This window comes from Monodelphis domestica, chromosome 7 (genome assembly GCF_027887165.1).
Source record: "Monodelphis domestica isolate mMonDom1 chromosome 7, mMonDom1.pri, whole genome shotgun sequence".
Lineage (NCBI taxonomy): Eukaryota > Metazoa > Chordata > Mammalia > Didelphimorphia > Didelphidae > Monodelphis > Monodelphis domestica.
In genome coordinates, this window is record NC_077233.1 from 189035492 (window position 1) to 189046196 (window position 10705).

Consider the following 10705-nt stretch of genomic DNA (forward strand, 5'->3'; position numbering starts at 1 on the left):
ATTGTGGCTACAAAACATCAGGGGAACCTGACCACAAGTCCCAGGGCCAAGAGAAGCACCAGCACTGGTGGCTAGAGGGGAAGAACAGCTCTTCCAGGGTAAAGACCAGAAAATAAATCAGGAAAATTGTAGAGAATCAACTAAAAAACTAGTTGAAAAGGTTAACAACTTCAGCAAGGTTGCAAGATAATATAAAATAAATCCACAGAAATCAGCAATATTTTTTTTTTATCATCAACAAAATCCAGCAGCAAGGGCAATTAGGTACCACAATGGATAGAGCATCAGGCCTGGAGTTGGTAAGACTTGAGTTCAAATTTAGCTCAGGAACTTCCTAGCTGTGTGACTTCAGGCAAGTCACTTAACCCCAATTGCTTAGGCCTTACTCACTCTTCTGCCTTAGAAATGACACTGAGTATTCTAAAACAGAAGGTAAGGGTTTAAAAAAAATCCATTAGCAATACAACTTTATGAACTCAATTACAAAACACTTTTTACATAAAGTCAGATCTAAACAACTGGAGAAATATTCATTGATTGTGCGTAGGCCACACTACTATAAAATTCCAATTCTACCTAAATTAATTTACTTATTGAGTGCTGTTCCAATCAAATTGCCCCCACTAATTTTTTTTTCTAGAACTAGAAAAAAAATAACATTTCCTGGAAGAAAAAAAGATCAGTAATATCAAGGAATCAACGCCCGATCACAAACTGTATTACAAAGTGGTAATCAATATGAAACTGGCTAAGAAATAAGAGTGGTAGATGAATAGAACAGACTAGGTACACAACATCCAATAGTAAATGACCATAGTAATCTAGCACTGATCCAAGATTTGCAGACAAGAAATCACTATTTGAGAAAAATTACTGGAAAAATAAGAAAGCAGTTTGGCAGATATCTAGAATATAGACCAACATCTCACAATGTATACTGAAATAAGGTCAAAATAGATACTTGATTTAGATATAAAGAATGATATCAGCAAATTGGGGGAGGGAGAATGAAATAATTTACATGTCAGATGTATGGATAAGGGAAGCATTTATGACCAAACAAAAGATAGAGAGCATTACAGGATATAAAATGGGTAATTTTGACTACATCAAATTTAAAAGATTTTTGCACAAACAGAACCAATGCAGCCAAGATTAGAAGGAAAGCAGGAAACTGGGGGGAGGGGAGGGATTTATAGCAAGTTTTTCTGATAAAGGCCTTACTTCTCAAATACATAGAGAACTGAGTTAAATTTATAAGAATATGAATCATTCCCCAAATGAAGACATAGGCTTCAGAAGAATTCAAAGTTATCTATAGTCATATAAAAATGCCCTAAGTCACTCTTGATTAGAGAAATGGAAATTAAAACAAACACCTCACACCTATCTAATTGGCTAATAGGACACAGATGGAAAATGGCAAAGGTTGGAGGGGGAATGGAAAAATAAGAACATTACTGCTGGTAATAGGGATATTCTACTGTTGGTAGAGTTGTTAACTGATGCAAACCATTTTGGAGAACAATTTGGAACTATGAACAAAGGGCTATTTAAAACTGGGATTATGGCTTGACCCAGTGATCCCACTACTAGGTTTGTATCCTAAAGAGATCAAAGAAAAAGGAAAAGGGCCTTATGTACAACAATATTTATAGCAGCACTTTTTGTGGAGGCAAATGAATGGAGATTGAGGGGATGTCAATCAATTGGCAAATGACTGAACAAGCTGTGGTGCATAATTATGATAGAATACTATTGTGCTCTAAGAAATGATGAGCAAGAGGGTTTCAGAAAAACCTGGAAAGACAACATCAACTGATGAAAAGTGAAATGAGCAAAGCAAAACTGTTATACACAGTAATAGAAATATTATATGATTATCAACTGTGAATGACTTAGATATTTTCAGCAATACAATGATCCAAGATGATTCTGAAGGACTTATGATGAAAAATGCTATCTACTTTCACAGAAAGAACTGAATAGAGTCTAAATGAAGTCTGAAGCATACTTTTTCTTTTCTTTTCTTTTTTAAACTCTTACCTTCTGCCTCAGAATCAATACTATGTATTGGTTCCGAGGCAGAAGAGTGGTAAAAGCTTGGCAATTAGGGTTAAGTGATTTGCCCAGGGTCACATAGCTAGGAAGTGTCTGAGGCCATATTTGAACCTAGGACCTCCTGTCTCTAGCCTTGGCTCTCAATCCACTGAGCTACCCAACTGCCCCCTGAAGCATACTTTTTACATTTTTCTTTATTTTTTTTCTTGTTTTTTTTTTTGGATCTGCGTTTCCTTTTTCAACATGGCAAATATGGAAATGTTTTACATGACTAAAGATGTATAATTTATACCAAAATGTTTTCTTTCTCAAGGAGGGAGAGAAGAGAAATGGAGGAAGATAATTTGGAAATCAAAATTTGAAAAAAGAATGTTAAAAAAACTTTGTTTATGTATAACTGAGAATTATTAAAAGTAATTGGGAAAAAATTAATTTTTTTAAAGAAAAAGAAAATTGCCTCGGGGGACCAAGAGATTAAATGACATTTCCAGTCATACACTAAATATATGTCGGAGGTGGAGTGGTATTCTAGCAGTCCACAAAGTCAGTTGTTATCTCCAAAATCAAGCCTTAGGGTCACCTGACACTAAGGAGTAACCAGTCAATTAAATGGAGAGTGAGAAAATAGGCTGCATTCCACTCATCCCACCATGTGTTTGTTTCTAACACAACCACACACTAACCATTTATAGGTCAATTCTCCTGAAACCAAACCCATCTAACTATTAGTCTCTCTTGGAAATCTCCCTTGGCTGTCCATACTCCCTCCCCACACCTTGCCTTGCAGTTTACTGGCAGGTTCTATGCTCTCAGGCAGAGGCCAGTTAAAACTATCTCCCTTTCTCCCCACCTCTCCCCCCTCCCCCATGAAAAGGAACAAATTGCATAAGATGCATCAGGATGGGCATCATAGATCTCATTACATTACCTTTCCCTGCCACAAGCCCATCATACATCTTCCAAATTTCTTTATTTCCATAGAAAGCACCATCATCCTTCTAGTCTCCCAGTTACTCCTTAATTCCTCATTCAAATGAAAGTGTCAAATCTTTTAACTGGCAAAATGTATGGCATTTTCTTAATCCTCATCCTTCTTGATCTCTCTAGATCATGTAGTACTGTTGCTCACTCTCTCTTCCTGATATGTTTTAGTCCTCTCAAATTTATTGAAAAGGATTTTGTATGACACCTATAATACTCATATATGCATATATAAAAAATTTGGAAATAAAATTTTCCCACTTAAAAAAAATTCTAATTTCTTTGGATACTGAATGTCATATGTTTTGATTTGTTTGCAAGAACAAATGAGGGAAGGAAAATTACTGTATGTATTTCAGCAAAATTCTTTCAATAATTGTCAGTTGGGGCTGAAAAATTAGTATCATAATTTAGTAACTGCTGCCAACAATGCACTTTTCCTATTTAGATCTGTCTTTTGTGAGGTATCTTTCTCAGCTATGTCACCTACTAAGGTCAAGTATCAAAAATAAAGTGAACTTAGAACTAAATCTTCAAATCACAGTTGCAAAAGGGTTAAACTAAGATTTAAAAAAATAATGAAAGCACACTGACCTAACCAAAAATATTGTTCATAATACTTTAGTGAGAGCAAAAAGGGTTTTGCATCAGTAATACTTAAAAATTTTCATTTATCTTTTTTCATATCTACTTTTGTATGTCTTATAATGCACATAATTACTAGTAGTTATGGGTAAATTATAAATAAGTAAATATATATTGAGGGTGGAGAGAGTCTATGCTAAAAACTTTTTTCTTTTGTCAATAGTGTGTATGTATAATCAAAAAACTTAAGAGATCATTATACTATTAAATCACATGGCCCCACCCTCCTTGTTAACATTTATAATTACTTTAAGGTTTTCTTATCCTCACTCAGTTGACTTTCCAATTTTCATTTCAGCACTCTTATCAACTATACCAACCTGTTTCTAGTGCAAGAGTCATGGACCCAAGTTCTGTATTTAAAGAGATTATCTACTGTCTAGTATTATACTTCTTTGTCTAATATCCCCAATAACTAGCTCAAGAGGGGAAGAATCATTTTATCTTCTGCAAATATCAAACAATACCTTATAAGTAATAGGCTTTCTCCCTTCTCCCACCCCACCCCCCATGACCTATTGTGAAGAATATACACAAAACCTACTTGCAATGTAGGTGTTCATTTATAAATTTCCATGCAATTAGAGGAACATAAACAAAAATACTGTACTGTAATTTTAAATTAACTGAAGCAAATAAATTTTTCCCTATAGAATGACAAGTAATCTGAAAACCAGGGGAACTGAATTCTAATGCTGCTTCTGTTACTAACTAGCAGACCTAAAATGGTCATTAAATTCTCTGGGCACATTTTAGCTGTAAAATAAAAATGTTATCTAGATGATCTTTATAGTCTCATTCAGCTCTTAAAAAAAAAAAAAACTCCTAGCACTGAAACAAAACCCTGAGATTCAAAACTGTAATGGGGTTATGATTCTTAGGCAACACATTCAAAGATATGTCAATAAGATCTTGGTATTAAGAATTTTATATATTTGCAGACTAGCAGTTTTCCACAATGCCCAACATTCAGTTTAATATTATATATCATTTCACACCTGCATACAAAAGACTCATATTATAAAAGGAAGCCTGAGAGTCTTTAAAGAAGCAGGAAAATTACACCTTGTACAGGAAGTTTTCTCACTCTATATCAATAGATAGTCTTTACAATGCCACACATGCTATCCTGGATGGTTTCAAGATTGTTTTGAGATTTTCTTTTTGATCTATGTGAAGAGCAGGAAGATATTTTAAAGGCAATTTCTATTGGTAGATAAAAGTTAGGAACATTCCATTCCAGCAGAGGCTAAGCTCTTTATATGGTGGTAGCACAAGGAAAAAAGTATGTTAAATTTAGGCCCAAAGAAGAAATATTGTAGTACAAAGGAGAATGAGTTCAAACCCCATAATCTCATCAAAGACAATCAAAATCAGGGTGGTAATAATTATTCATCTAAGAAAGAGAATTAAAATTACTCTTTTGGAGATGAGTACTTAATACATTAACAATTAAAATAAGCCTGTACCTTCAAATCAACAAAGTAAAAAAAATATTACAAGACTTGTTCAAGGGTATAATTAAAATGAATAACAAAACAAGTAGCACACCCTCCCATGACATATAGTCAGTCCTTGAAGAGATTTCAGATGCAGCATTAAAAACAAATGTACAGTATTACAACTTTAAAACAATAGATTTTCTAAATTAAGAATTCAATTCAACAAGCATTACCTAAATTTGACAACTCTGAGCTGGAGGCTGTGTTAGATAGTGTGTAAAGACAAGATAAACAGAAGACAGTTCCTGGATTTGAGGAGCATATGTCCTACAGGTGCATTTAATATGTAACCAAGTAAGTAAATGCAAGATAATTTGAGAAGGGGAAGTGCTAACATTTGCTTATCAGAAAAGATTTCCTGTAGGAGCTGATATGTTGCTTTGTTTTTCAAAATTACATTAACCAAGTTCATATAAGTTTTTTAAAAGCCATTTGATGAATGAGGTAAGTAATCCTAGGCACTCAGTTAAAGTATCAGATCAATTAATATATTATAAATTATTAAATAAGTATATCATAAATCATTAAGAATGCTCCAGATTTTTAAAAAAGAATGATCTGAAACTATGATCCTAAAGTAATTTATTCTATTACTTCAAATAAACATGGAAATTGGAAGCCAAGAGCTATTCTAATTTTCACACTAACACTCCTGACATCTGCACTTTCAGAAAGTCAAGAATCGGTTATATCTTCTTTCTATATATTAAATAGTTGTGCACATTTACAGAAAATAATTACACAAGCCAACTGCTATTCCTGAAGCGCAGGGCCTGATCAAGTTCCTCCCTGGTTCAAGAAGCTCTGTGGCTCAAGATTTATTCTTGGGGAATAAAAAAGAAAATGAAGTTTGGCATTGAAATTCTTTCAACAATCTGATCTACCTACCTCTTCATGATTCTTTTACAGTCTTCATTCCAACCAAACTGTCTCCATGTACAAGGCATGATGGATCTATTTCTCACTTCCATGTGTTAGCACAAGCTATTTCCCTGGTTTGGAATACTCTAACAACCAGTTCTCTTCAAGACTATTTACGAGGCCTTTCCTTGTTCTTCCAAATGACACATGCTCACATTATTTCATATTCACTTTATCTATATCCTATATTTATTTGTCTGTCTGAGAACAAGTTGTACTCCTTCAGTAGAATGTAAGTTCCTAAATGGTAAGGAATAATTGGGTTTTGTTTTTGAGTTTCCAGCATATAGAAATGTAACTGGAAATGAGTAGGTGCTTAATAAATAGGATAGGGTAAACTAGCATAGAGATTTGACCCTATAACTTCATTGGGATACAGCAACTCCTGAATGAGGAAACTTCCTTTTTGAAATGAAAAGAAACTTTCAGGTGATACCTCCACTGAAAAATTAGAAAACTATCTAGAACACTAACTGGATAAGTGACTTACTTGCCCATAATCATATAGTATATGTCAGAGGAAAGAACTGTGTCCATATATTCCTAACTTGACAACCAGCCCTTTATTCACTATATATACACACTGTTAACTAAAAGTTAAGTACTATGTACATTTTGTAGAAAATGAAAATGAGACTTGGAAAGGTTAAATGACCTGTCCAATACACACTATAAGTAAAAGGGCCAGGGCTCAAATCCAGGCATCCTCACTCTCAGAAATTAATACTTTTTCCACTACACCATTCCTCTTTTTTGGAAAAAACTATGTCATAAGGAATTGATGACTTTTACTTTTACTTGTCAGAATACAGAGAATTAAATACTCTAATTCATATGAAAAAACGGTTTCATATATAAACTTCCCATGCATTTTGAATCTTTAAAAAATGCTGAAGCTTTCTGCAGGCAACATGATCTAAAAACGCTAGTTTTAGAACATCTTCAAATTCTTGATAGATAGTACAAGATCATTATGACCAATTAACTTTTAGGAAACACCCTAAATGATCTAAATACTAATCAATGGTAAGAAAGCAACATATGGAGTTGGGTCCCATTTTGGAGATGGGAGGTGGGGATTACTTCCTTTACAGGTCCTGCCTAAAAAATATTAGACTTCCAAGTAAATTATCTCACTGAAATTATACACAAGCCATCCCATTGTCTGTTCTCTCTCCCTTAAGTCCTTTACAGAATATAATAAGAGAAAACTCTTTACAACGAATAGCTTCCTGCCATCCTTTTACTCCATCACTGGTGATGTTCCAGGTAATAAAAGAAACCAAAAGCAATAAACGTGGAAGTATCATACAATTAAACTATGGCCTGAATATTTTTATTTTAGCCAGAATCACAATATTATAATATTCACAAATGAAACAAGGTAAGAATGAGAAGATGCTATTTAGTTTCCTTTCTAACCAGATTTACCCCAAATTGAAGATATATTATTATATGAGCATTCCTGGCACACAGTAGGCACTTACTGACTGACAATTCTTGTACAATTACTCCTTTCAATTCTCTTATGACTGGTAGAACAAGTCTACAGATGCCTATTTCAGTAACTGAACTTATGAGGAAGTAAATTAATTTTGTATTTGGAAATTCAAATGAAGTGAAAAAGGTCACTAGAATACAGGTAATTACTACCATACATACAAGTATAAAAGTTTGGTCAGTAGTAAGCTGGAGTAGTCAGAATCTCTCTCTCGGGAAGTGGTGTGGGTGGATACTTGAGAGGAATACCAGAACATTAGTATAGTAAATGACTGTACTACAATGCGGTATACTATTTGTTGTAGGTACAGTACCTAATTGTATGCCTATTATTGTTGGTACATTAGATCTACTATTGTAGGTAAAGTGTAGTAAACTATTGTAGGTACAATTTTTAAAACTCCAAAACTATTTCTCATTTCCAAGACGTATATTCTAGCCTTCATTTCATCTGATGAGATTCAAATTGGAAGAGGGAAAGGGAAAGACGGGGGGAGTTCTTTTTCCTATTTTGACATAATTTCTTTTTTCTTTTGCCACATGGATCACTGAACTGCTCTTTCCTTGGAGGGGTTGGTTGGGGGGAAGACGAATCTGGGAAGTTCTGGAACGTCAGCAGCAGTGACTCTGGGGTTATGTCTTATGATCCTAGGAACAGACAGCTCTTTCACTAACCCTTTCCTTAATTTGGAGGGAGGGGAATAAGAGAGTACGTATCCCTGCCCCCAAAGGCCTCTCCCTCCCTTCCCTGTCTTCTAGTGCCCGCTCCCTATTGATTATTTCTAATTTATCCTTTACAGTAGTTTTTTTTTTTGCATGCAGTCTCCAATGGACGGTGAGCTCCTAGACGGTAAGGGCTGTCTTTGACCTTTCTTGCTCTCCCCAGCGCTTTAGCCTACTATGTGCTGGCTCATACACAGCAGGCGCTTAATCAACGTCTCCTGACTGACTGACAGAAACCTCGGCAGCCCCCTAGCTGCAGATGTGCAGCGACAGCCCGTCACGTGCAGTCACGGCAGCCAGACCCAAAAGAACGTCAATTTGCCACCCCCGGCCAGCTCCACAGCCTCGAAGACCGGGGGCACCCCGGCGGAGCTCGTACCTGCGGCCGCCGCCCGTGACGCACGCCGTGGGCTCACAATCCGAACAAACCGTGCAGCCCCGGGAACACGGCTCCCGCTGCCCATTCGACCCGCAGCCCCCTCCTCACGCAACAGCCCCGCCCCCGCCCCTGCCCCTCGCCCAGTCCGGCTCAGCCCGGGCCCCGACAGGCAGCCGCCGCCCCCGAGGGATGATCGTCCCAGCGCCCGGATAATCAACACGCTCCGCCCGGGAGACTTGAAGCAGGGTCTCCTCTCCGGCGGGGCCAGGGGCCCGCCTCCCCTCGGCTCTGGCTCCCCACGAACCTTGTCCAGGGAGACGTCCATGACTGAGGACAAGCCACGGGATCTGAGGGCAGCCGGACTGTCCCACGTCCGACTTCCGCCTTCTGCGCCTCCGCTGCCGTTTCCACGCTGGCAGCGCTGACGTCCCGGCCAATCCGCCATGGGGGGGAGGGGGGGGAAAGGAGGGGGAGAAGGAGGAGGAGGAGGAGAGGGGAAGAGGGAGGAAACGAAGGAATGCCCAGAAGGGGGCGGGGCAGGCCTGAGAGGGACGCGACGCGGAAGTGGGTGGAGCCATCAGGCTTTCTATGCTGGTGACGTCATCGAGAACGCCACTATTCACGGGCGCGAGGGGGGGTGGGTGTGGAGAAAGGATGATATATTTCACAGCATTATCTCCTAGGGTCGTCTCTAGAACTTCTTATCATCTTCCATTTACAAAATGTATGTATTATAAAATTTAAGTGGCAGTTGTGCTATAATAAGATGATTTTTTTTCGTCCCGGTTCTCTAAGCCTTTCTTTTTTTCCTTAAGAATGGAACAGGTCAGGCCACTCGCCCTCGAAGAGGATGGGAGAGCATCAATCTTATACCTGCACATGCGTGGGATTAACATCTTGGCCCATTGGTGATTGGGGAAGCCAGTGGAGCCTGGAACAGGTGCAGATTTGAAATTAAGCGAGCGCTGTCCAGCTTTTCGGAGCACTCACTCCATTTCAACCTTTGCTTCATGTCAGGACCACTCATAAACTGTTAGATTAAAAACGAAAAGAAATTTAGCTTTGCCACATAATGTGGAAAGGAAGGAAAGGAAAGTATTTTTAGTGTCTATCTTCTGGTTTACAGAAAGGATAACAGACCAGGCCCAGGTTGCAGTAGACCACCATCTCCTGACAGTGTATTTCCTGTGGTTGCCACTTCCCTCCTCACATGAGCCTCTCCATTGGCTTCCTTCATTGTCCTTCAGTTATGTCCAAGTCTTCATGATCCCTTTTGGGGTTTTCTTGGCAAAGATCCTGGAGTGGTTTGCCATTTCCTTCTCCAGCTCATTTTACACACGAGGAAACTGAGGCAAGCAAGGTTAAGTGACTCGTCCAGGGTCACACAACTAATAAGTGTCTAAGATCAGATTTGAACTCAGGAATATGTGTCTAGCTTGACTCCAGGCCTAGAACTCTCTTTACAGTGCCATCTAACTGCCCTGGCTTCCTTCATGTCCTAGCTCAAATCCCATCTTCTACAAGAAGCCTTTCCTTATCCCTCTTAATTCTAATTGTCTTCCATCTAAGATTATCTCTAGTTAATATCCTGCATATATATTTTTTGTTCGTAGTTTGTATATTGTCTCCCCGGAGAGCCCAGGCATGGGAGGAGGGGCTTTCTTTGTATTCCCAGACTTAACACTGTTATTGGCACATAGTAGGAGCTTGATAAATATTAGTTGACTTGTTGATTCTGAACATCATAGGGAGCCATGGGAAGTTATTAATTGTCAGGATGACAGATGGCTAAATGGGGTTTCTAGGATACCTGGATCCCAATTAGCTGTTACTACTACATTCACTTATTTTTATACAATAATAACAATAGTTTGTAATCATATGACATTTGAAAGTTTGCAAAACTTTTTCACAACTGTTTTTGGAGATAAAATAGCGTAAGTATTTTACTCATTTTACAGAAGAGGCAGCTAAGGAGCAGAGAAACTTTTGA

General features: G+C 37.9%; 1 protein-coding gene across 1 annotated transcript in view; it reads right to left on the reverse strand.

The window, feature by feature from the left end:
• PDXDC1 (pyridoxal dependent decarboxylase domain containing 1) overlaps positions 1-9302 on the reverse strand; it is a 76341-nt gene extending 67039 nt beyond the window's left edge. Inside the window, exon 1 of the mRNA XM_001375036.5 lies at positions 9017-9302. Within this exon, the coding sequence (XP_001375073.3) occupies positions 9017-9157 (141 nt within the window). The 5' untranslated portion in view covers positions 9158-9302. The remainder of the gene's footprint in view (positions 1-9016) is intronic.
• Between the last annotated feature and the right edge of the window lie 1403 nt (positions 9303-10705).